Source organism: Dermacentor variabilis, chromosome 2, assembly GCF_050947875.1.
Source record: "Dermacentor variabilis isolate Ectoservices chromosome 2, ASM5094787v1, whole genome shotgun sequence".
Classification (NCBI taxonomy): Eukaryota; Metazoa; Arthropoda; class Arachnida; order Ixodida; family Ixodidae; genus Dermacentor; species Dermacentor variabilis.
Window position 1 is genome coordinate 61,092,441 of NC_134569.1, and position 27,327 is coordinate 61,119,767.

A 27,327-nucleotide genomic window follows, 5' to 3' on the forward strand; every position below is an offset into this window, starting at 1 on the left:
TAGCCATTGCTGGCAAGAGGAAAAAAAATGGTGCAACACAGGGCCTCCGGGATGGGTAGTTATAGTTTTCACGGAGGTCATGCATGCACGTCTGCAGCTCGCCGATTGCTTGCTTTGGGTTTTCCTGCCGCTTTCGCAGACCCTTTATGCGCACGGCAAGCGCTGGATTTGCAAATGAATTTTGTGTGTGTGTGAGTGTGCGTGTATGTGTGCGCGCGCGTGCATTGAGGTTCCTGCATAACAATCACAACAACTCCGAGCTGCTTTAGATCGGGCGAGTTGACAGCATTGGCTGTATTCTTGCCCTTCGGCGCCCTTTTACGGAGATAAATACCTAAACGTTAGCGGCTGCATTCGACACAGAGCAGTACTTTTTTTTTTTCTTCAGTGAAACCTGGCGACCGCTTTTCTGGCTGATACAAAATAAAAGGAATCCCGTGCAACCTACCAGGCACAGTGCAGGTGCTCTTTCCGGGCTTTTCATCCTAGTGTCTTTCGAAATACTAAAACATTACCGAACGGAACGATCTGACGAGAGTGTTTGTTTGTCTTGTGCAACCGAAACGCTGAGCCATCGGCTGAGCAGATGATCAGGAACACTGCATGATCCGTGGTCGAAAACGTGCAAGCATAGACGGCGTTATTGATTTATCTTAACAGTTTGTATTATTCTTTTTTTTTTTGCAAATTAAGTATAAGAATGTCAGTTGTGTTCTTCAGGAACACTGCATGATCCGTGGTCGAAAACGTGCAAGCATAGACGGCGTTATTGATTTATCTTAACAGTTTGTATTAATCTTTTTTTTTGCAAATTATAAGAATGTCAGTTGTGTTCTGAGACCTTTTTAGTTTATAAATGCAGAAAGTTTTGTACAACATGTTTAAATTTCGCGCGCTACGCACGCCGGTTGATCGCAGCGTCCTCCTGGTGGCGTCATCGCAGAAGCGCCCCCAGTTCTCCCATTTTTTTTCCGTACGGACGACCCACTCCGTGCTCCATATTCCAGCTTCCGAAATCGCGTCCACCGCCTTTAACCCATAGAGTTATAGTGAGAAACTCTATGCTTTAACCAGCAGAAGCAGAACCTTTAAGACTCGCATTTTATAAAACAGAAGACGCATAGAGAACCTGAGTTTAAATACCACTTATTCTACAAACTAAGTCGTCTGTGCTTTAAAATTTTGATTGGTGTTGTCAGAATTCGTTTATTAGACGCATCGGTCTTAATTCCTACGTGTGTTTTTCATGTTGGTGACGTCAATGATAACACGTTTCCTCGCAGAAGAGAATGCGCTTGTGACGTCAAAGTTGCGCGTAGACCGCGCATTGCATCACGGGATCAGATGTTCAGCGAGAAAGGCCAAAATGGCGGCACTGGTAGAGGGGAGCCAATATGGTCTGTCTTCACAGGGGAATTACTCGAAAAATAAAACGCTTATATTCGTTAAACTCACAGATTCGGCGCTGAGATCTATTGAGGAATATTTAAAGTACAAGGTCAGTATGTCTTTTTGTATTTCTAGCTCTGTTTGTTTGTCAGATGTAGTTGTCGACGGTGAAACAGCTGTTGGAGCAGATTATTCTAGTTACCAAACAAGATGCTCTTTTTTGGGTGGTCATAATTTATTGTTTCAGCTACTTTGAGTGTGCTACTGAAGCTGTCTTCTTATTGTTAAACATCACAATATGTTCGCGAGTGTGTCTTGGTGCGGTATGATGTTGGCCGCTTGTCTCCTTTTCAGTCGAGCTCTTGTCTCGCCTTACGCCACCTAAAAATATCCGTAAAAAAGCTTGTCCTTTCAGCATGTCGTTTGTGTCCGTTTCATATTTGGTAACGGTAATCGCTGTCTCTGTCTTCGTCTTGTTGCGGTGACTTGATTTGACAAGGCGCGTTTTTCTTTTTTGCTTCGCTTGAGGCTGACATCGAGGTGCTGTGAACGCTCTGCAAATGATGCCGTTCGCGTCCACGTATTGAGTTTTGACTTGTTGCACTGTAAACTGTTTTTCAACAACACTAATGTTGTCCCGATGTCTGACCATTCGAGTGCTCACGCTGAGTTGTGGCGCAATTGCTGCGACAAGCTGCTTTAACACGAACCAGCCGTAACCTCCTTTTCGGGAATCGAAGGCAGAGCGGCGAGCGCTGCCTTTGCGCACTTGGGACATTTTTGTTGTTGTCGGCGCGTCGAGGCAGCAGGCGCTCCATTATTCTTTATTTTTTATTATTTTTCGCCTCGCGATAACTGCTCCCTCCTTTGACGCTCGATGTTCACCGCAGCAGCATATGCAATACGGCTGATAGAGGCTCGATAAGATTGCCTCACGTGAGAACACTAGCAGCCGTCATCGTTGCGGGAACCGTCGTCAACGCGGCTGCATCCTGCCGCCCATGCATGTCATTTATTTGCGGCGACGTTCTTGCGTCCTGACTGACTCTGTCGTACCCTGGCAGTCGTCAGTGCCTTCCGTCGCAAACACCAAGTGTGTGGTTCCGAGCAATGTTGGGCGATTGCCGTGCGGCGACGGACGCTTGAGCGACCAACATTCGCTCGCTCGCCAATCGCTTCTATCAAGTTTTGACTAATCCTTTTCGCATCGTTTTCTGTTTTCTTGTACAACAGGGCGGATGCACGCAGAAGCCGTCGATACAGTTTGAAGGGAACCAAGGGGTGAGTGAAAACGCTGTTTATGTCGCGCTTTGTCGTCGGCACGACCACGACGACGCAGAAGGCAGCTAATTTCGATGCACTGCACGCCCTTCTGCCTCGCTCGCGCTGACGGGGGAAGCCGGTGACGGGACAGCATAAACAAGGCCCTCGGACATCGCACTGCTAGCCACTCCTCCGCAGTCTCGCTGGGAAGTGACCCCACGAGAAGCTGAGCAGCTCGGGTAATGGCAGTGGATAAGGACGGGATAAGCGAACTGTGGCGGAGGGGGTTGGGGGGTCAAGCGTGAGAGAGAGTAGCCCGATAGCTTTGCTAGCTTTTTTGCATTGCAAGAGTTCATTTGACGCTGGGCAGTTTTGGATTTTCTCTGCCGCGGCTGCTGCTGCTACCGCTGCTACGGCCTTGACAAGGGACAGGTTTCGTTCAAGGACGCTGCGCTTTTCCAGGCGCTGAGCGCAGCAAGCTACGATGCAGTGGCGCTGGCCCCATCAGCTCCTTGAGAGCGGCCACGCTCGATCGTTTTTTTCCCAAGCTTGAGGGGGTTGGCTGGCGAAGCGAGGGCCACTAAACGGTTATCATCAACCGACAGGCATCATCCTCCCTCCTCTCGTACGTCGTCGACGACCGCCAAGGACCGCGGCCGCACATCGTCCTCATGTCGACGTCCGCGCGCTCGAGAGATGAAAAGGCGGAGTGCCGCCGCCTAACCAGCCGGTGGCCCCCGTCGAAGCCGTCGGACCGGCGCGCGCGTTCAGCGCACCCGGCTGGTGCGCGCGTGCCTCGTCTGTGCATGTGTGCGAAATGGGGCCAAATTCCTAACCTACTTGGGCGAGCGCGCCGAGCGCGAGACGGCGGCGGCGGCAGCAGCAGCAGCATCGTCTTCCTTGTTGCAGTCGCCCAGCAACAGGAGCAGCACAGCAGACTTGCTTGCATGCGCACCCCCCATTTCTCTTTCTGTTATGTGCCCCCCCCCCCTACGCCCCCCCCCCTCAACCGCGCGCTTTCATACAGGAGTCATTTTCGTTGAGTCATTGCGGAACTGCGTGGGCATGCTACCTTGCCTCCTTAATAGCTGTCACAGTGCGAGACATGTGCTCACTGTTTTGGCCAGTTCAGTGCTTTCTATTCTGTAGCTCCTGTTGAAAGTGAAATGAGTGCTGCTGAACTTGGTTTCGAGTACTGAAGAAATCTTCCAAAACGTTGCATCTAATGACAACCTATCGCCAATCTCTCATGACTTATGGATTTTTTACTTCCTTGCTGCAGTGTTTGAAGACTACATTCTCCATGTCATTGTATGGTAACTAGTTCTCCTTGTAGGGTATATCATGTTTACGGAAACGGCTGTTATATGGACTTTCCAGCTGCATTTCTGACAGTGCCTTATAGATAGATAGTTGTCATAGTAGCTCCCTAGGATTGTCACCTTGGAAAATTGATGCTCCAGTCAGCTGTACCACGAAGATGTCAATGATGTACAAGCACTGAGAACACTGTCACCTTGTGGCATGGTGGATATGGTGTAAACTAATACACTGAGGTGTAATAAACTTGTACTGAGGTGAAAGAAGGCAGCCAACACTAGCAACAAGAGAAGGACAGGATAGGAAAGAGGAGGAAGCAAATGCTATGGTAAATTGCTCATGCGTCAGTGCTTGATGTTTGCTGCTGGTGATACTGCGAGGAATATTGCCATGATGATTTCTGTTTTTGTGTTGTTTGATTTCACTGGTTACATTCCATTATTATTAGTTTGTATATATATTTTTTTCCTGTCGCACAAAAGTTAGTGTTTTGGAAACTGTCTTGGGTTTGAGTAGTTTGAGTCTTGGCTATTATGTTTTGACAATATTTATGAAGGCTTCCTGCTTAGGGATGAGTGTTTTTGCAATCGCTGCATCAAGTGAGGAAATGTAACAAGTCATTTAGCATTTGACACCTTACTGACAACAATTGTCAATCTTGCTGAAAAGAATTCCAACTCTTGCTTCTGTTGCACATGCATACTTTTGTTGGTTTAGAGCTCTTCTTAAAGTGCACTAAATTTTATTAATATTGAAGTTACAGGAGAGAGCAAGAAAGCTTATACTGGTATTTTGATAATAGTGAAATGCAGTGAACGGTTATGTGAGGAATGTATGATGACACTGTGTTGGGTGCTTAAAGATTAGATGCCGATATGTATTGATGCTCATTAGTGCCAACTTGGCAGTAGTTAGGCAGTAAAGTATGTAAATCTGTGACTAGTGAGCATTTCTGCAGAGCACTGTAATGTGACTTTTGCTTCCTCTATCTTCTTCTGGTTTCCACTGCCTCTATCTTGTTGCTTTTTTCTCCACCATTTACTGTTTTGTTACTTAAAAAATTAAAGATGTTGTAGGAGGTATTTCTTCCGGTTGATATGTCCATGCATTACTTTCTTGTGATAAGGGTACTGCACAAAGCTGTTGCTTACTCCACCTCCTCCCCCCTTTTGCCTATGTCATCATCATCATCAACCTATTCATGTCCTCTGCAGGACGAAGGCCTCTCCCTGTGATCTCCAATTACCTCTGTTCTGCGCCAACTGATTCCAACTAGCACCCGCAAATTTCCTAATTTCGTCGCACCACCTAGTCTTCTGCCGTCCTCTACTGCGCTTCCCTTCTCTTGGTACCCATTCTGTCACACTAATGGTCCAACGGTTATCTAATCTGCACATTAGATGACCTGCCCAGCGCCATTTTTTCTCTTAGTGTCTATTAGAATATCATCTATACTCGTTTGCTCTCTGATCCAAACCACTCTCTTTCTGTCTCTTAAAGTTATGCCTAGCATTCTTCATTCCATCGCTGTTTGCGCTGTCCTTAACTTGTTTCAAGCTTCTTTGTCAGTCTCCAAGTCTCTGCGCCATATGTCAGCACCGGTAAAATGCAGTGATTGTATACTTTAAATGATAAATGATAACGGTAAGCTTCCATTCAGGAGCGCACGATGTCTGCCGTATGCGATCCAACCCATCTTTATTCTTCCGTGAATTTCCTTCTCATAATCAGGGTTCCCTGTGATTAATTGACCTAGGTAAACATACTCCTTCACAGACTCTAGATGCTGACTGGTGATCTTGAACTCTTGTTCCCTTGCCTGGCTATTCATCATTATCTTTGTCTTCTGCATAATAATCTTCAGCCCTACTCTTGCGCTCTCTCTGTTAAGGTCCTCAATCATTTGTTGTAATTCGCCTGCATTGTTGCTGAATAGAACAATGTCATCGGCAAACCGAAGGTTCCTGAGATATTTGCCGTCGATCCTTACTCCCAAGCCTTCCCAGTTTAATAGCTTGAATACTTCTTCCAAACATGCAGTGAATAGCATTGGAGAGATTGTGTCTCCCTGTCTGACCCCTTCCTTTATAGGTGTCTTCCTGCCTTTCTTGTGTAGAATTGAGGTAGCTGTGGAACCTCTGTAGATATTTTGCAAGGTATTTACGTGAGTGATCTGTATACTCCTTGATTACTTAATGCCTCTATGACTGCTGATATCTCTACTGAATCAAAGGCCTTTTCGTAATCTATGAAAGCCATATAGAGAGGCTTATTGTACTCTGTGGATTTCTCGATAACCTGATTAATGACATGGATGTGATCCATCGTAGAGTATCTTTTCCTGAAACCTGCCTGTTCCCTTGGTTGGCTAAAGTCTAATGTTGCCCTTATTCTATTGGAGATTATTTTTGTAAATATTTTATATAATACTGAGAGTAAGCTAATGGGCCTATAATTTTTCAGTTCTTTAATGTCGCCCTTTTTGTGTATTAGTGTAATGCTTGCATTTTCCCAGTTTTCTGGGACCCTTGCAGTCGATAGACACTTCGTATAGAGAACTGCCAGTTTTCCTAGCAGTATGTCTCCTCCACCTTTGGTTGAATCGACTGTTATTCCATCCTCTCCTACTGCTTTTCCCCGTTTCATGCATTGCAAGGCCCTTCTGACCTAATCTCTAGTTATAGGAGGAGTTTCTGTATACTGTTCATTATTGTTTCGAATAGAGTACTCCTGAGTCGTCTGGGTACTGTACAGGTCAGTATAGAATTCTTCCGCTGCTTTTATTATACCTTCGAGATTGCTGATATTGCCCTGCCTATCTTTCAGTGCATACATCTTGGTGTGTCCTACGCCAAGTTTCCTTCTCACTGATTTCAGCCTGCGTCCATTTTTTACGGCTTCTTCAGTCTTTCTCACGTTATAGTTTCTAATAACTTATTTTCGCTTTTTTGATCAGTTTTGACAGTTCCGTGAATTCTATCTTATCTCTTGAGTTGGACACTGTCATTCTTTGTCATTTCTTTATTAGGTCCTTTGTTACTTGGGAGAGCTTGCCTACTGGTTGCCTTAGTGCCTTGCCTCCAACTTCAATTGCTGCCTCTGAAGCCAGCCTCGTTACGGTTTCATTCATTACCTCTATGTCGTCATCATCATCTCTCTGTTCTAAGGCTGCATATTTGTTTGCAAGTACCAGCCTAAATTTGTCTGCTTTTACCCTTACTGCCTCTAAGTTGACCTGTTCTTTCTTGACCAATTTTAATCTTTCTCTGTTCAAATTGAGGTGAATCCTAACTCTCACTAACCTATTATCACTGCACTTTACCCTACCTATCACTTCTACATCCTGCACTATGCTGGGATCGGCAGAAAGTATGAAATCAATTTCATTTCTTGTTTCACCATTAGGGCTTTTCCAGATCCACTTTCTGTTGCTATGTTTCCTGAAAAAGGTGTTCATTATTCTCAGCTTATTCCTTTCTGCAAATTCTACCAGCATCTCTCCTCTAGCATTTCTAGAATCAACACCGTAGTTGCCAATTGCCCGTTCACCTGCCTGCTTTTTCCCCACTTTTGCATTGAAGTCACCCATTACTACTGTGTACCAAGTTTAAACCTGTGATGAACTCATTACATGCAAACAGCCTCGATAATAATTCAGCCCTTGACTAGATGGCACTAGCAGCAGGGCTTCTAAAGCATACCAGGGCCCTTCCAGGACTGAGCAAACTTTAGAAGTAAATGCAGCACTGGCATTACAAGTAGGTTTCTTCAGCGGCACATCAACCTGCATGGGATCGATGAGCAGTGCAAGCGCTGGCTTAGTTTGGGTGATGGCAACGTTTGGCATGCAACGTGACAATAGCTGACTGTGTATTCCTTTTGGAAGAAGCGCCACGAGCACATAATTACTTTCCGCATGGAACTCGTCACCAAAGATGTTGCACGTGGTACAAACTGACGCAAACTGCAACTTTTTGCTCATGAACTTTGTAATGCCCACTACCAATGGCAGAGCCCCCAGCCCTATACGAGACTGTTGCATGAAAGAGTATATGACATAGAGAGACGTGTAAAATTCTGTGCATATTTGTGGCAATAGTATAAAAATACCAAGATACAGTTAAATGCAATTTGAAGCGGGCAGAACAAAGAGAAAAAAAGAAACAGAATTGGAGAAATGAACTCATACCCATTGTGTGCGAGTCAACTTATGCCACACCAAAGCTAGTAGCTTTCATTACTCTCATGCTGATGGAATAATTGCAATGTCAGATTTTCCTCATAATCCGCAGTGCGACACTGCTTTAGTGAGGTGGGGTATAGATAAGTTGAGTTCATAGGTGTCCAGCTTTTCAGGGGATCATTGTGCAGCTGCATTACAGGCATGGCATTTGAACATTTCCTTATCTTATTTTTTCAAATGTGTTGGAGTTCACTCAGGAGCCTGTCATTTGCTCTGTCACTTTTTGTGACCTCATCTTCAGATTATGTAAGAGTGGTCAGTACCAGGATTAAATTATAGGACTTTCGACTGTAAGCATGTACATTACTGACCTCATTATTGCCGACAGAAGTAAATGAATGTGTTGGTTGTAACATTAATAGAGCCTCCAATGTTTCACGAGAGAGTTGTGGCGGCTGCTTGATTTTCTAGTCTTCTTATTAACGGTGTTTAAAAAGCAGCCAAGCAGACTATGTATGTATGTACCTTGTGGTTAGTGGATTATGCAAAGCCCAGTCCACAGACTCCAAGACTTTCAGCACACCACAGCCGCTGGCCTAATTTTGGAAGTCATGCTGAGGAGTCGGGCTGGTTTTTAATGTTCTACATTATTCCCAACAAGTGGTTAATGCCGGTGTATTAAAAATGTTAAAGAAAAAAAATCCAGTGTCTACATTAAAAATGTCTACTTTTGCTGGCTTTTTGTGATGCACCCACTCATAATTTAAACTTAAGATCCTCCACAGAGGCTGCCCTATATCTACGCAATCTGATGCTAGGCTTTCTACATTACCCAAAACTTCAATGCATTTGGCCTTCAACTGTTCACTTTGCTCAAGCAGAAACATGGGCAATATTTGGCATGATGCTCAGAGACATGTTGAGACCCCAAGACAATGACTATGACAAAACCAGTGTCACTGTATTATCATGGTGCTGGGCTGGCATACAAAGATAAAACAATCCTCCATTATCCCTTTTAATCACTAGCTCAAGGTGACCCCAAAGTCTTCTTACTTTCTATTTAGTTCAAACTAGTTGGTGTGTAGCATCTCTGCGTAATAATCTGGCCGTTATTCACTGAAACCTCCAGCATAACTATATTTGGATTCTTTGCTCTATTTTAGGGCCACCTGTTGTAAGCAGAGTGAATGCAAAATTAGATTGACTCACTGTTTTCACATTGTTCTTCACTTTGTGTTGATGCGCATGGGATATTGACATAGTATTCGAGATCTGTATTAGTGAGTTTTTGTGTCCATTTCATGCAGTGCAGATGGATTGTGTAGTATGATGATAGATCGCATGTGAGACAGCATAAGGTCTAGTGAAGACCTGCACTGTGCTTTTGCTGTTCATGCCATGAAGCATTAAAACTTGATCCAGTGGCTTTATGGTTTTGTGAAGGACTTTTTTTTTTTTTGCCATCAATATGTTGTGACATTTTGACTGAACATTGTCTACAGATAGCTGCTGAGAAGCTGTTGCTGGCTCTTTCTGAAATGTTCCGGGGGTCACCGTGTCTGTGTCATGCAGGTGATAACAGTTCCTCGTCCGTCACAAGGGGGCCAGCAGCAGCGCTTTGGCTTTGGGGTGTCAACGCTAGAGAAGGATGCACCTCAGGGCAGCTTTGAGTGCGTCCAGCAAATGGGCCAGAGGGCCCTCGAGTCCCTCGGCTGTCTGTTGCACAAGATGCAAATCCATGCCAGTGAGGACAGCTACGAGAAGACACGCGTCAAAATGGCTGTTGTGGAGCAGGAAAGCAAAAAGAATTGGTGCGGATGTGCCTTGCTCTCTCTCTCTCGCTTTGTTTTTTTGACTGGGGATAGAAAGGAGGCCAGGAAAATTTGGCTAAATGTGCTGAATGCCTTAGAATCAATAAGGAATGTTCATTCGATTTTCCTGTACTTCCTGAGCCAATTGGAAGGTGTTGCATTTTATTAGTTTCTTTCACCATTTCACAGTGACAGCATCTGTGTATTTCCATTCGTTTTATACAGTGCAGGCAGAAAAAGTTTGTAGCCCTTCCAGTGCTCTCAGGTGGGGTAGTGCATGCCTTACACGAATGCGGTTTGGCTTATTTTGCTTGAGATCAGCCACTTAATTGCTGTAGATGAGTTCATGCAGTGCAGGGCAAGCTGAATGAACATATGAATGATTTTAACAGAAGGGCAGTCGGATACTGTTCAAAACGCAGCATGAAGTTGGCAGGATGTGTGCCGACTTGAAATGGGCATGAAACTAATGTGGCTATGCTACAAACATGCTATGTTTTGCAGTCAAGAGTTCGACGAAAGTTCGTCTGGTCAGGTAACATGAAGAAATTGCGGTCACTGATCCAGTCAAAGTGAAAATAACAGATGGTTTGGGGCCCTTACGGGTTCCTTGATCACATTAATATTTAGTGTGATCAAGGAACCCATACGGGTCCCAAAACTTCTGTGTTATTTTCACGTTGACTGTGTGATCAAGGAACCCGTACGGGTCCCGAAACATCTGTGTTATTTTCACCTTGACTTAGTCAGTGACCGTAATTTGTTCATCATGTTACCTGACCAGACGAACTTTCATCGAACTCTTGACTACATTTCCTCCAGAACTAACTATGGACAATACGTCGTAACCAAAATTCGCCGCTTTATCGCATTTAAGTTTTTTAGTGTGATCAAGGAACATGTACAGGTCCCGAAACGTATGTTATTTTCACCTTGACTTGGTCAGTGACTGCAATTTCTTCATCATGCTATGTTTTGTGCCATTTTCGCAGCAGAATTATTTTTGTGGCACTAGTGCACATATAGTTAATCTCAACGTGGGCAGTAGTCAAAGTGGCTGTACTGACAACCCAGCAGAGAGGAACAGGAGCCAGAGAGCACTAGGTGTGTCATTTGAATTGTGTGGTTATCTAGAACAAGCGTAGTGTACCTTTTAACTAAATTGAAAAGCCGCAGCTACAGTTTACACATTAGTAGGGACTCCTTGCTTTCTGGCTTCCATTTCTGCTGGTTGCATGAAGGAACATGATATGCCTCTCTCAGAGCCTAGGGGTATGTTCAAGTATGGTTATATATTGAAAAATAATTATTGCTGTCTTATTGCAACTTCCATGTCTTCCGTGACAAATTTTAATGTATGCTTGCTTTTTGTGTGTAATGTACTTGTTGGTTGTTTAAACATTAAAGAAATCTCTGTAGTGGTAAAAATAATCTCTTGTCCTGCCCTCAAATCCTTGGAGCATCTGCATTATGTGTTGACAATAGAAATAGTGTTTCAGTTTGTCTTATTTTCCCAGAAAACATTGAAGTACAAAGGTTGAACATAGGTCGATCCTTGGTAGACACACCCTGTTGTTCATGTTGACAGAAATGCAACATTGAGTACCACATACACAGTGACAGAGTATTGTATTGTGGAAGTATCTGGGCGTTGCCGCTTCACTCGTGCATACGGCTTACTTAACATTATTTTGCTTGTAGTGAAAAACCAAAGTGATTGCTTTTGTTTGCATAATTAACCACTTTTACTTTGGGATTTATAGTATTCAAATTTTTGTCTTTAATCATTCTGTTTTCTCCCCGCAGCACCAAGGTGATTAAAGTGACATCACCGTATGTAGGTAAGTTTCCTTTTCTCCCTTTTTTTCATTTTCTAAGCATGTGAAAACATTGTCAGATTGTGTGTTAAATGCTTTAAATTTTTTAGAGGATATGTTTTTTCATTTTTCTTTTCTCCTACCCTATACCAGCCGTCTATTGCAGAAATGATAAAGGTCATCTTTCCTTTGGCGGTACTTTTGTTGAACCTTGTCTTGATTGTTTGACATGTCCTTGCCGTGACAGTTGACTGACAGTGACTGTCACATGTTTCAATTGAAGGCAGCAATAATCAAACAATGAAAATCCTAAATGAATTATAAGTGCAGTCGCCTTATGCAAGCACCTTGTGGCATACAGGGAATCTGTGCTTGCTGTTTTCGTCTGTATTATAAGGGAGTGCACATTAAGAGTATGCTAGCGACCTCTTTAGTTCTGTGCTCCACCTACCTCAGCATTATTGATAGGACTGCTGATCAAACTGTTGGGCTTTCTTGCATAATTTGTTAAGAAAACTCTGCTTCTGTTCTTGCAGTAGCCTATCTTGTCTTGCAGCAGGTCAGCGATAGGTGTTTTGGTGCTGAGTTGCAGCGCTTGTGACAGCTACATCTTCATAAGGGCTGGGTTTAGAAACACTCACTTACCAAAGTTTTAATGCACATTGAAGTGCTCCCTGCGAGCACTGTAATGCCAGTAGTTCTTGCCACTATTCCATTGAACCTGGGCCTGGGTTTCATTGAACCTGCGTTTTACTAATCTGCTGTTTGGAAGTGCTGTAGAATGGTTCTCAAAATTGATTTCTTTAATAAATGGAACTGTGAATGCCGATTCCATAAAATTCATTATTCAGCAGACTACTATATATAGGCATGTTATAGGATGTGGTTTGTTGAGAAGTGATGTTATGTCCCAATGTGTAATGTCTCAAATGGATAATTTTATCTTCTTCTGTGACTTTTATGCTCCTCCATGGTAAGGACTAAGCCACTTTGTAATGGGAAAAGAAATTCAACATATCAAAATGTGTGCTTGCACTCATTTTTGCCATTTATTCTTTTTAAGGAGTGCTCCTATGAGCATCCTTTATGTCGGCAGTGGCGTAGTGAAACTCGCAATGTGGTTGATTTATTCATTTGGAGTCCTTCACTATGGTGCCTATTGGTAGCCCGGATGCAGTGTTCGCGGACAATCACGTTGACTTTCGTGTGTCGTAGTATGTGACATGTTGGAGTATTCGAGCAGTTTTGCTCAGCCAGTCAATCAGCACATGCTGAAAGTGATATCTCTGAAAGTTATTCTCTGAGAATACGTCTCCAGGTGTTGTTTCGAGCCTTAGCCATGTTGATCATCTGGATCTTGTCTTTCTGTTATGGTTGTTCCGCCAAACTAGTGGGATGGACTTTATTTCAACGAGCACTGCATGTGATACAGTTGTTTCAACTATGTTTTCTGCAGGACGTAAAGTAAAGGTGAAGCGGCCACAGATCTCAGTGCCACCTCGTCAACCCTCGTCCTCACCCCCACGAATAACATTTGGGAAGCCCACTGGCCAAAGCCACAACTCTGTGTCCACAAATGAGAGCCGTTCAGGAATTGTTCGGCGGTCGTACAGGTTTGTCCCATGCATAAACCCTAAACACATTAGGCGTTCTACATTATGCTTCGCAGTAAGCTCTAATGTTGTTGTCATTCTAAGGCAAAAAAGAAAGAAAAGAATGCAAGCTGAAATATTGATTGACATTTGAGATCTTGCCTTCATGTCACGGTTCTCAAGACTACTCACTTTTGCAGGGAGAGGGTCATCCATCTGCTCGCCCTGCGGCCATACAAGAAGCCGGAGCTTTTAGCACGTCTTATGAAAGGTACATTGTAATTTTAAGGTTCAAATTGCTCTGCTTGTCCTGCCAGAGCTGGCAAGCACCATTGCCCTTTACTTTGTTTTGAATTAGTCTGGGATGCTCTTTCTTCCCACCTGTGCAGAGGGCATTAAGGAGCAGGACCGCAAGGGGCTCTCAGCAGTGCTAAGCCAAGTTGCAGTGCTCAAAGACAACTCGTACTGCTTAGCAAGGCATGCCTGGAATCAAGTGTGTGATGACTGGCCCTACTACACTCCCGAGGAGCAGGAGTTGGTCAAGAGGTAAATTCACTACCTGTTGTGCTTTCCTTGCATAGTTCAGAGCTTACGGCGGTTGCTGAACATTGGAGGTTGGAGGCAACACTTGATTACTGTCAGCTGCTGCCAAATAAGGGAGACACATGGTACATCTTGGCATCCTATGCCCTGCATGATGCATCTGAAATATGGCTGTACTGACTGTTGGTGTTTGTTAGAACCTGGTGAAACCTATTGGAACATTGTTGAATGCCATACATCAGATTCCATGTGGAACTGTGCCATGTATCTCCTGACAAACCACAAGGCTGTGCGTTGCCCCTTTTTGTTGTCTTCCGGGTATGGCAGGCAAAGTCTGTGGTAGTGCCACCAACTGGCTGACAATGAGCAGGGGTCGTGCAGTATGGCAGCTGGGATTGTGCTCGCAGTCTTGGAGGCCAAACCACACTTGAGCGCTTGTTGTCAGCCATATAGTAGCAAGCACAATGAAGTTTGACAGCTGGGTGCCACTCTTAGAGACCATTATGTGCTGATCTTGGCTACCTCTCCTTGTCTGTCAAATGGCGGTGCACACGATGGAGTTTGCTCTGCAGCGGTGACATGCGATGGAAAGGTGCCATGCTTTTTGCAGCGGACCTATGTTCTGTTTCATACATGGCAAATGCAGTGGAAGTAGCACAAGTAGTGTTTTGCTGTGCATTTGTTTTTGATCTGCAATGCTTACTACGGAATAACTACTTTATATGTTTACAGGCACAACTTGTGGATGCAAGTTTGTGTCGAATGAAATATTATTTGTGTGCCTTTGTGCTTCCAGTATGTGGCGTACTATGTTTCGGTTGTGAGAGCAAGTGATGCGCCGAGGTTGCTGGTTGCAGAAACGTGTCACTCCGCTTGTTTGGTGGTAAATAGGTTCACACCTCAAAGCTTTTCATGTAATATATACTATTATCGTATATTGCTGCATATTAGTCGACTTTGAATGTAAGTCGACCCCCTGATCAGAAAAAATAAAGGATATGCACAATCATTTAAAAAGAATATGCTACATTGATGAAGAAGAAAATGCATTTATTGGGCTCCTGCGAGCATCTTGGATGCTTGCGGTGTTGCGCCGACAATTTTAATGTTGCCGTCATTGTGTGTGTAAACTCCACCCTCAATCTTTTATGCTTCTTTACTGGGTACCAATAAATCGAAGCATTTGTGTTAACCTGGTCTGCAGGACCTAGTGGTTTCATTGAAGTTAAGCAAAGTTATTGTATCTTAAGTTCATTTTCGGAGGAATAGCTTTCAGGCACTAGTTATAAGCTTCTAGAGCTAACGCTTAAAAAGAAAGCAGCCGTAAAAAAGTTGAGCTACAGAATTTTAATAATTTGCTTCATTAGGTTGCTCCAGGACATTTTCTTGGATCAGAATGCATGTATTTGGGCACAACACTAGAAAAATTGTCATTTTTACAGTAGCAAGTTTTTCATTTCACAATTGCTTACAAATGTTATGCATTGGGCAGTTTCTTCCTCAAAATAGTGTTTCAAGGGCCACTTAACTAATGTGCCTTTATTACATACTTAAAATGTATTTTGTATCTTTACAACATGTAAGCGTTGCGACGCTAAGTAATTTTTTCCAGCAGCATGCATTGCCGTGAAGTGTGTAGCAGATGCTTTGCTGAGAACTAAATCACATTTCAGAATGCGGCCGCACAACTTGACCCCTCCGAGTGAAAATGGTCATCACTCGCCTCCAGCTCACAACCCTACGTCACGCACGTCACCGAGTGTGCAGGTAAGCTTCTGTGATCCTTAACATTTTGGCAGTTACTAATATATGTTTACACCATCACTGCTGGTGCGCTTGAAAATTAGCACCACATACATAGTCTGGGATGAGTAGTGCCATCCCTTGGGAAGCAAACTTTTGCCTTTGTTTTTTGCGAATATGCCTCATGCTTCAGACGCTCTCGCATTGCATATTGTTGTGGATTGTACACTGTGCACTTTGCCTCTGTTTTAGGCTTCTCTCACAGAAAAAGCATTTTCTGCATTTAGCTGCTTGGACAACTTTTGAGTGAAGTTCTTTGCAGCTGTTTGCTGTGATGTAAATTGTCTATTCCAAATCTGGGATGGGTACTCAACAATGAACAATGACAGCATGCCATGCTTGGAACTGCAGTGAATATAAACCTCAATATAATGAACTTCAGTATAACAAAATTCTTAATATAATGAAGTATTTCACTTTTCATAACCCCTTGTCCAAAGAAAACCATGTATTTAGAACCTCAGTATAACGAAGTGTGTTTGTATGCTATTTCAATATAATAAGATTTCACTGTGCCACAAAGGAATGCCAAGACAATGAATGGAAGCTTCTGCGGATGCAGATGGTCAAATGGTTGAATTATAAGCGGCTGCTTCCGCGTGACAAGAGCGACCACTGAAGTGGAGCCGCATCATGTTCCTGATAAAGTCAGTGTGATAAGATCCTATTGCATTCAGCACACTGTGTTCTTCAGGTGCGAGTGAAAGTGTGTGAGGGTGAGATGAAAAGATGGTGGCTTCTGGAGTGACGCTTTCCCGCACGAGCAAAGGCAGAGAGAGAGGGGGGGGAGCGAGCTCGCGGTAACGCGATCAAGCATGTGCGCACAGGGGCAGAGTGGGGTTAAGTTGGCACACGTCTCGATTTCTGGGGCGTGTGTGGGCCGTGGCTGCGCATGGCTAGAAGTGTCCCCGAGCGCATACACAGCCGTGCTTTAGAGGTAATCTACCATGTGTGCAAAGAGCAAGCATGCCGAAATGGCACCATGTAAACTGTCTTCCTGCGCGTTTAGTGTTGGAGGTTGCGTAATCTCAAGCTTTGGTGGGAGAGGCAGAGGAAGTATTCGCTCCCCACAGCTGGTGCTTTTCCTGATAGTGTTGTTCCAGTGCGGGCGACGCTATCAGCTGGGGGGCGGAGTGCACGCGAAAACGTGGCTGGCTTCGCTTAATTCGTACTGCCAATGTGAAGATATCATCGACATACATGGCATGAAACTGTAGCATTCATCGCCACCTCCCAAATCTATAAAAAATGATTTGTTTTCTCATTGTAATTTACTTTTCTCTATTGGCTGATAATTCGGGAAATTCTGCGGCCCCTTTCCATGTAAGAAAATATTTATTGACGGCTGTACTTATTCGCATAAAAGGTCAAATTTCTATACAACAAAATTTCGATATAACAAAGAAAATGTACGATTTTACCGACTTTGTCACATTGAGGTTTAACTGTAATCAATAGCTGATGTGGGTCTCCTGCCAAATAGTGCACACTTACAAGGCACTAGGCAGCATCACTGTATTCGTGAATCAGTTGCTGTATCATCTCATTGTTCTTTAAGACCTTGGTCCTGCTGAATTTCTTCAGCAGTCTTATTACGAGAGAATGCAGGTTGTTAAATCTAGTGCTGTAAATGTACACAATTTGTGTCCCTTGTATTCAGATGAAACTGGTTCCTGTCAGCAATGCACTAAACTGCAGACTATTTACTCTTTATCCTACTTCCACTTCTGCTTGTGAATGTTCACATTGGCTAGCTGAACTGACTGTTGTCTGCTAGAAACTCGGGCATTGTAAATGAATTTGCTAGTAGTTGCTATAATGATATGCAGTTATCTCTCTTGTTTCTTGGTTAAGAAACGGGAACCGTGTCCAGAGCCTCCATCGTCTGTTCCTGGCAGCAAGCGCCAGAGGATCAGTCTCTGTACCAATGGTGCTACAACTCGGCCACCACACTCAAGGGTTCTTGCAGAGTCCACGTCAGGCAATCAGCCATGTCGCACACAGCTGCCCAATCCTGAGCCCGTCACGAACGTGCCCTTCACCTGCCATTCCAGCCCTGGGTCGTCACCAGACTCAAGGGACTCGGGAGACTTGCATGGTATGTGCACTAAAAATCCTTTCTACAGTGGTGGTCCAAGCTACAGCTCTGCTTGCAGCTTTCTGTATATGTGTCCACTCAAATAAATTTTTTTCAGAGGCCATATTAATGAAAATATTTCGATGTGAGCATGCGTTTTTGTTCACCTGGATTGGTGTGCCTGAATTTGTTAATTTCATGTCCATGCACTGGTATGCCCTGTCTTGAGCCTGCACTTCTTGGTTTGCGTCATGTTGTTTGTGACATTGGATTGATTTCTAAAGTAATTTCAGCACCACTAAGATAATGTGAGACCTTTTTGTCATATCAACGCTTTTAAAATCATTATCAACTTCTTTCTTTTTGGCAGCCACTGGTGTGTCATCAGCTACCCCATCTCCACGAAATTCCACAAACCAAGTTCCAGAATATGTCACGTAAGTGCAGATTTCATTCTTTGTATGCCTAAGCCACAAATCTACAACCAGTCAAATCTGTAAACCAGTCAGACATTTGTAAAATGTATGTTTTATGTGATAGTTCTGCTTATTTTATTTCTTGTATAAAAATGTTCAGCTGTGGATATGTGGTGCCTGTCATTGCGCATGCATTGGTAAATTTGTTTGCCAATTTCACCTGCCTGTCAGCTGTGGAATGAAGTGCTCTTTCTAACTGCCAGGCCTGTATCGCTTCTGTAGATATTCATTAGCTTTCTGTTGCGTGCCCGACTTCACTTTCACATTTGCAGGCTTAAGCTTAATTTATAAATAAAACAGCAATAAAATAATAATGTTTTGTACGTGAGGGACATTAACTATATGTAAACCTAGGAGTGATGTACATATGCAAAGTATCCTGTTTCCCAAAGGAATTGGTAACAGCCACTTTGTGTATTATCTAGTCTCATTATCCTCACCTGAACGTAATCTTAAAGTCATTTTCAGAGTGGGCAGCTTGAAGTGCCAAAGACCAAGATTAATTGGTAATACTTAAATATTGCAGTGCATTTGTAGATGCATTAGGATGCACTCAGTGTCTGTTGTGGGTGAGACACAAACCTTTTGCTTTCTTTTACTGCATGCAGGAAGTACACTGAGATCACAAGTGAGGAGCAGAGAGGTCGATACAAGGCTGACTTCAATGCCGAATATGAGGAGTACAAGGCCCTTCATTCCACAATAGAATCTGTATCCAAGAGATTCAGCGACCTGGAAGACTGCCTACGCAATGCCCGAGAAGGAACAGAACAGTGGAATGTGAGTTGATCTTGAGCAGAACGCATTTACAGCTCAGATTCAGGCTGAAGTGTAGATCATCGCACCATATTTTCACAAATGCAGTATGCACACAGGTGCTTGAAACACTTGAAAACCCGCGAAATTGAAAAAGTATGTTTTTAAGCCCTTTGAAAATCCTGGAATTCTTTTTTTCTCTTGAAAATCCTTTATCTTTTTTTTTTTTTAGTAATACAGTCTAAGATCAAGTTTGTGACCCACTTTCTATGGCAGATCAGCGCAGGCCCAGAAATTTTCCCAGTTTATAAACAATGGTACAGTAAAATAAAATAGAAGGGAAAAAAATGCGAGCCTTGGGGGTGGTTGGAACTCACCTGTGTGCTACACACACTCGCCTTTGATCCACGGGCCCTCATGGCAGGCCTTTGTTGCAGTCACACCCTCTCGCGCCTGTCTCCCTTTCAACCCTTTCCCGTCAGCACTGTTGGGCTCGAGGCTGGCGATGTGGCGAAATTCTGTTGCATTGGATGTGCTGCACAAAAGTGGTGCGGTGGCTCGCTTTTTTTCTTCACACAGCTCTAACACCTTGTTTTGGAGGTAAACTGCGGCGGGTGGAAATCTTGGTGAGCTAAGATGGCTGATAGCATCATCTCACTGCTGGCAATGCTATCAGTATCAGCCGCACCAGTGAAATGGAGGCGAAAGCTTTGCATGCTTTATTTTGTACTGTCAGTGTAAAGATATCATCGACTCGACATGAAACCTTATCTTTGGTAACGGACTTCCAAATTCAGTGAAGTGAATTCTTTCCTCAGCGAATTTTTTTTTTTAAAGCAAAAGATTTACTGGCCACGAACTTGCGATTTCGCCGTGGCGGTGCTCTGAGGAGGCACATGACGTCACAACATGTGCCTCGCCGCAGATATTTCTCTTTCTCTCTCTCTCTTGCTCCTTAGTCAGTACTGTGCATGCACCACTAGTAGCACCAAGCCACAGGTGTTCCGCCGCCGCCATTTGGTATAACGTCACACAGCGTTCCTCATCGTTGTGCTCGCCTCCACTCACTTTGCCAGCTGCGTCGCATGCCTGATAACATGTTGAAGGATTGAAAAGGAGAGCTCGCGTGCGCCACAACCACAGTTGAGGCGGCAGTATGGTCGGCGACAATTCTGATAAGCAGGAGGAGGCCTGGAATCGACATTGGAATGAGATGAAGAGGAAACAAATTACCCAGGAAACAGATGAACAGTGCGCCGAACGACTGGCTAAACACCGCAACATAGCTAGTCAACCAGACAAACCTGGACTTGCAATCAAGATTAACCAAGGCTAACCATGCTATGCCTTAGCTTTCGCTACATGTATCCTGGCATAGCCAAGCTAAGCCACTGGAAATTTCTTTATTTTCCAGATTCCGTGGTAAAATGAAAAGTTGTACGGCCTCTTCCATGCAAAAAAAAGATATGTCAGCGACTGTAATTATTTGCATAAAAGGTCTAATTTCAATTTAATGAAATTTCAATATGACAAAGTAAACTGTCGATTTCACTGACCTCATTATTGCTAAGTTTAATGAAAGTTTTTTTGAAACATTGTTATTGTAAAAAATTTCTATATTGGATTTCACTCTGCCCCCTTGAAAAGCTTTGACAGGGCCTTAAATGTCCCTAAATTCCTTGAATTTTTGTCTCTGAGACCTGTATGAACTATGCAATGTAAGCTGAGCTTTTCTGTAATGTGGTGCCTGAAAATGCATCCTGCATTATGTTAAAAATTTCGCTTTGAACATAATACAAGATCTATAGTTATGAAAGAAGGCTACTGCAGGGCCCCGTGTTACCGTATTTACTCGAATCTAGGCCGACTCCGATTCTAAGCCGACCCCCTAAAGTCCGAAGCCAAAAAAAGAGAATATATATATATATATTACCTTGAATGTAGGCTGAACAAAAAAGTGAGAATAGCGTTCACAAAATGCAAACAGCATTTATTGAATCTGAACGTGCAGAGCTCATTCAATGTCGTCGTCGCTGCTAGACTCATTGCTGTGTTCCTTGTCACTGTCACCTTCAAACAGTGTGCTATCTTCGATACCGTCAAGCGCATTAGGTATGCTGCACTTCTTAAAGGCGCGCATGATGAAAGTACCTGGGATGTCGTCCCACGCTGCAGCTACCCAGCTCGCCAGCTGCGGTAGCGATGCATGTTTGATGCGGCCCGTTGCTGTTAGCATGTGGTCTTCGCCAGTCTGCCAGTCCGTGTAATATTTCTGCAGACGATCCTTGAAAGGTTTGTTGATGCAGACATCAAGTGGCTGCAACTGGCCCGTCATGCCGCCCGGTATGACAGCGAGGTCCGTGTTCGCTTGGGCGAGCGCAGCCTTCACGTTGTCGGTCAAGTGCCCACGGTAAGAGTCGACGACAAGGAGCGAGTTCTTTGTCAAAAGGGCTCCTGGACGCCGTCGCCACACAATCTTAACCCACTCTTCAACCATTGCACCCGTCATCCACTCGTTCTCATTTGCCCGCACAATGACATTTCTTGGGAAAGTTTCTCGAGCAGGCAGTGTCTTCCTTTTAAATATCATATAACGAGGGAGTTCATGTCGATCAGCTGTGCAGCACAGCATCAGTTGCGTGCTGCTTCTCATAGCCCGCAAAGCGCATCCTCACCTCCTTGGCACCGTTTTCATTCATGGTGTACGCCACTGGCATATCAAAGTACACAGCCATCTGGTTGGCGTTGCCGATTTGCCCAAGGTTGTAGCCTGCCGCTTCTCTCTTTCGCAGCATGTAGCGCTGAAAAGCTATCAGCTTTTCTTCAAAATCGCTTGGCAGCTTCTGCGTGATTGAAGTGCGACGTCGGAGGCTGGAAGCCGAAGCGCTTCATGAATTTCTGAAGCCAGCCCCGGCTGGCTTTGAAATCCTTTGGTGTTAGGCCTCGCTCCCTCAAAAGTTCCCTAGCTTTCGCTTGGAGGACTTCTGTTGTCATTGGAAGGGCAGCTGCTCTCTTCGTCCGAACAAAGTCGGCCAAAACTGTCTCCACTTTGTGGTGACGGCCTTTCTTTGGTCCGCTAAATGCCATCCTCGTTGTGGCGCATGCAACGCTGTCATTGTCCCCTCCTACGACGGACGTTTTTCTCGTCGGCGCCGAAGTCCCGCCCGGCTTGAAGGTTCGACTCTGCCTCTGTGGCTATCACAACTTGTCACTTGAAAGCGGCACTGTAGTGGCATCTCCTGCTTGTTACCATCGCGATAACACCACGCCGCACACCGATACTATATTGCCTAGAAGCTCACCGATACGGCCGACACGACACAGGTCAAAATGGCGACCTCGTTTGCGTACGGTTGGCTACTGGCACAGCTAGTAGCCGCTGTGATACTGACTTTTCTAGATGGTGCTAGCGATGCACCATATTTAGCAGTTTCAATGAAAAACTGGCGCATTTTTAAAAAAATCCTCGAATCTAAGCCAACCCTAGAGTTTGCAATATGATTATTTGAAAAAAAAAGCTATCGGCCTAGATTCTAATAAATACAGTATATGTATTCATATGTGGGCCTTCCCACACAACTTAATGCAATGTGGTGCAGTGTGGTGTGGCAGCAATAATTAGGCAAGTTGGCGAGATCTTCATTAGGCTGTCCTTCGTTTATGGGCAGTAGAGAGGAAGCAGACTGGAGGGGATGAATGCAATGAACAATCCACAGGCACCCACTTGTATTTATCCAGATCTCTGTTTTTTTGAAGGCCTTGGCTGTGGTTGGTGTATGCAGTGTTACTTCATGTTATAATCATAGCACTCCATTTTCATATTACTCAGACCTCTGAAAGTACACCTGCCTTGTTATATACATGCAGATATATGTTCCTAAATGTCCGCTTCTTTAGCAGAGATTCTTTGTACACTGGTTGGGAAGAAGTGCTCTGAGGGATAAATGTTGCACAAACATACCTGTGGCAGTTCTTTAAGACATGCCTAAGCTTGAAATTGAAAAACATTTACCGAGGATACTACAATAGGCCGGAGAATGCTTGAAGCTTCCTAATGTATGTTCTGAATTTCCTACTGGCAGATCTGCATATACTTTTGAATACTAAGGGTCGGCAGATCCTGCAGTTACCTGAAAGTTGATGTAGCACTCTCGTAAGCAATGAGAATGAAGTGGTAAGGACTGCATGGAACATTCATTAATTGTGTCATTATCATTGAATAAACGCCATTTGAAAATTTAAGACACTTAGGCATTGTGTACACTTGCAGTGCTGGCTCTCTCCCCTTACCCTGACTTTTTTCTTGCCCATAGCGTGTGAAGCAGCAAATCATGAGGGAATACGAGGAGAGCAAGCGTGATCCACGGTATCAGCAGGCTCGGCGAAAGTTTCAGTACCTGCACGACAAGCTTGCACACATCAAACGCCTGGTGATGGACTATGACTCGCGCTCCCAGAACCTCGCCAAGTCCTAACACAACTGCTCGCCACGTCCTTAGATGCCTCCATGTTGTTCAGTTTGGAGTTGGAAGAAGTCCTCCCATTCCTGCTCCCCAATCTCCCAGCTGTTCCCCTCATTCCCCTGTGAAGACAAATCCATTCTCACAGACACCAAGCCATTCCCACAGCTGGCCTGCATTTCATCACTTGCTGAGTGGTGCAGCCCTTTGCCCTGCATTTTAATTTCCCATTTTTTATTTATTGAAAAAAAAAAACCTTGGCCAGTGCAATCTGGTAATGGGCCTCCACTTTGGCATACTGGTGTTCATGCTTGCATTCGGGGGCTGTTTGCTTTTACAGATAAGTTGGGTTCACTGTAAACTGACGACTTCTGGTTTCGTAATCATGGTGCTTGGTGCTCTCGGTCCAAAGCCGTGATCAGCTGGATGTGAAGACATCATTAGAGGTATTTAGATGCCATTAAGCCTGGCACATGAGTAGTGACTCCGATGTGGCTCCCGTTACGGCCTAAAGAAAGTAATTTGTTCAGAGTGCACGCCATGAGTCGAAATCGTCGGCTTATAGCTTGGCTTATAAAGTATGAGCAAACATCCCCTGGTCTCTGGGCTGGAGGCCCCATTTCCTTCCTTTCTCCAGGGAGTGGGGACACCATGCTCGGGGGCCAGATAGAATGTTGACTGCACTCAGCTGAAACAGCAGTGCTGGGCTATTTTCCTTCCATACAGCCTGCACAGCTGGCTGCTGGTCTGCTGTGGGGATGGAAAGATAGTGTCACCATTTTTTTTTCTTGCCGCCATTTGTGCTTTCTCCGGGTGTGTGTGAGGGGTGCTTGGCCTCACATTCCAGCTTGGACGGTCACTCCTCTCCCCATCCCACCATATCTACCCCATGTGGTCTCATCACCCTCCCCCACCCCCTCTTTTATTTTGTTCACCTTTTCTTTTCCTTTTCCTGTGTGCCTCTTTTCATTCTCAACTTGCATGGGCACCATAGGTGGCCTGCCCTCCCCAATTCTCTGTGTTTGTCAACATTGGAGATCTGCTCTGTCTCTCTCCCCTCTTTTTTCTCTGCCTCCTCCTCCTCCCGTCGAGACCTCATCGGCTGACCTCTGAGAGAGCAAGAGGAAAGCGTGACGGCAGACACCACGATAGGCTATTTATGTTGACGACCGGATTACGGATCACTCCACTTCGCAACGAAGACAAATATGCACCTGCATTTTTGTTAGCTGCCCTCCCGTTTTTTTTTTATTACCCCTTTGCCAACTGCTCCTCTTTTCCATTTTTTCCTATCTCTGGTGTGTTCCTGCTATTAAGTGTGTGTATGTATGTACTTGCGTGACTCAAATTGCGGTGGATGGATTTAATCAGATGGCAGCGCCGTTCTGTTGTTCTCAGTTGTTTTTCCCCTTCCTTTGGGAGCTCGCCCTCTGGCATTTGTGTTGCGCCCACCCGAGAAAACGGGCCACAAGAGCGCACTTTTCGTCAGAAATGTTGCATTAAAGGAAAAAAAAAAAGACAGGCCCACACAAAGGAGGATATTCCGATGGGGCTCACGTCAGGCCAGATGCAGCGCTTTGGCTCACATACCAGCCTCTCTGTTGTGTCGTCTGCTATTTTTTTATGTACTATATTTAAAAAAAGTGTACTCAGATAAACAAGAAAAAAAAAGGTTTACAAATGCAAAACTACAAAAAAAATATTTTTGGGGAGGGGTTCAATTTGCATCCTCTAAGCAGCCTGTTTGCCGTGCATTATAGTTTTTGTGTACAGCCAAGCATTCTAAAGACACAAAAGAGAGTATTAAAAGAAAAAAAATAAAGTTGCATACAAGTTCCGTGATGTGCAGCATTGCAGAGCGGATGAAGGCTTGCAGGGAGTTGCGTTTTTTGCTCAGGCGAGTATTAAGCGTCTTAACAATCGTCTTACAGACAAGTGAGACATTCACGGTGCATCTGTGCATCACATATAATCAGTATATGCATCATCGCGAAACAAACTGGTTACCATGCAGCACTTTGCGCTGACAAACGTTCCTCTTTATGTAAACGTCGGCGCGTACTTAAGATGCCCAGCCCACATATGCCCGGGAACTGGTCTGTTGATCCCTGTGGCTGCCCCCGGCGTCTGCGAGCTTGCAGCACATTTTGCAGCTGTGTACGTGTAGGGTTGGGGCAAATGCATTTCGGACTGTGATGGATGCATGCGTTTTATGAGTTGCTGCCAAACGTTTTACACAGTTGAAGTGCCATTGAACGAGTCTTTTGAGCAAGAGTGCTTACACATACGTACACGAAACATGTTACATGCAAGTCGTGATGTTTAAATAACAGGCCCTTCTGCATGCAAACTGGTTGGTGGGTTGCTGCAGCCCTGCTTTTTGAATGTGCGTGGCATTCAGAGAAATATATCAAACTTCAGCATTGACATTTGCCAGTCTCTTGTCTCCTTGCTGGCCTGTTTTCCTGGCTATGAAACTGGCTAATTGTAACATGTCAGCCTTGCTTTGAGGCAGCTGCTACATTCGTGCCACTGTTTGGTTCGCCTGTTGGCGAATCAACTGGTGCCATGTTTCTTGACAACTTGGCTTTCGCAGATTTCTTATTGCTATCGCAAACTGTTGGATGCATCTAAGGGTAGAGGCGAGACTGGAGGAGCTTAGTGTCTATATCAAGATGAAACACCCCATCGTTTTAGTACTGCAGCCATATTAAGCACAGGTAGCTTAGCCATCAGCAATACCAGAGAAGCAGCATTGCTGTGGCATGCAAATGGCAGCTGCCTTGGCTCTCAAAGTTTTGCTTTCCTTTAAATACGAAAAAGCCATGCAAAAAGTAGTTATAAACAACCAAAGTTGATGTTTTCAGATGTGCCCCAAGAACTTAAGGTGGCCAAGTGTATAATTACAAAGTTACTGCTAATTATTTCATTAAGGAAAAATACTGGAGGCTTCAGGTGGAAGCGAACAGACGGATGCATCTGCATAGGCTTCAATTTTATTGCTCAACATGTTAGTTGGTGCCTGAACGGGTTTTAATTTACCTGTACATTGCATTAGCTCTGCTCCACATATGCAACTATGTGGCATACAGTTTCTGTGCTGAACTAAGTGCACAGAAGCCACCCTGGTTTCTCAGTCAAGAGTAAAAAATTTACCATGTAAACACTACCATTCGCATTCTAACATGGCCTTAATTTAATGCCTGTCACTTTTTAAGAATTTGTTATTACTGCGATTAGCATTCTTATGGTACTTCACACACTTTCCAGGAGCTGACTGTCTATGTCCTAAATCATTTTACTGCCAACCTGGGTCACTGGGTAGTCCATGGTCAAAAGGGTAGCTCATAGGGCAGCTGTGCTGAGGTAACAGGGTTCAAAACAAACTGTTAAACCAGCTTAGGTCACTGGGTATGTGGCACTGTGTACAGTGCTCAGCAATTGAAATGTAGTCGGGAGAGTGTGGCTGCTGGTGTTTTCTGTGCCACTGCCGAGTACTGGGGACACTGAGCTAATTGCAGTATACGACAAAGGCGGGAGCTTTTGCGACGCATTGTGGTCCCCCAGCGATCACTGGGTACGAGCTGCACTTCAAAGAACCTCTTGAACATCCACTTGGGTAAGTATGTGTCACTTAGTATGCACTGCTGTCCATTGGCAAAAAATTTAAGATTTCTCCAATGCTTGGGCGGAGTCGAACCTGCGTCTTAGATATTCAGACAAATTTGTCTGAATCCACATTCAGAAAAGCTCTGCGCAGGAACTTCGCAGTGGTGTTGCTGAATGACCCAGCGTGACCAGTGAGAAGTGCAAGAGAGAAGTCCAGCTGCATAT

General features: G+C 44.4%; 1 protein-coding gene across 1 annotated transcript; it reads left to right on the forward strand.

Annotated features, from left to right (window-relative positions):
- Positions 1 to 1,341: 1,341 nt before the first annotated feature.
- Su(Tpl) (Suppressor of Triplolethal) lies at positions 1,342 to 25,922 on the forward strand. The gene is made up of 12 exons (XM_075680724.1): positions 1,342 to 1,498; positions 2,623 to 2,670; positions 9,731 to 9,969; positions 11,776 to 11,810; positions 13,243 to 13,399; positions 13,579 to 13,649; positions 13,768 to 13,924; positions 15,595 to 15,688; positions 17,579 to 17,822; positions 18,172 to 18,238; positions 18,886 to 19,057; positions 23,347 to 25,922. The coding sequence occupies exons 1-12, from the start codon at positions 1,367 to 1,369 to the stop codon at positions 23,506 to 23,508; spliced, it is 1,578 nt and encodes a 525-aa protein (XP_075536839.1). The 5' UTR covers positions 1,342 to 1,366; the 3' UTR covers positions 23,509 to 25,922.
- The last annotated feature ends 1,405 nt before the right edge of the window (positions 25,923 to 27,327 follow it).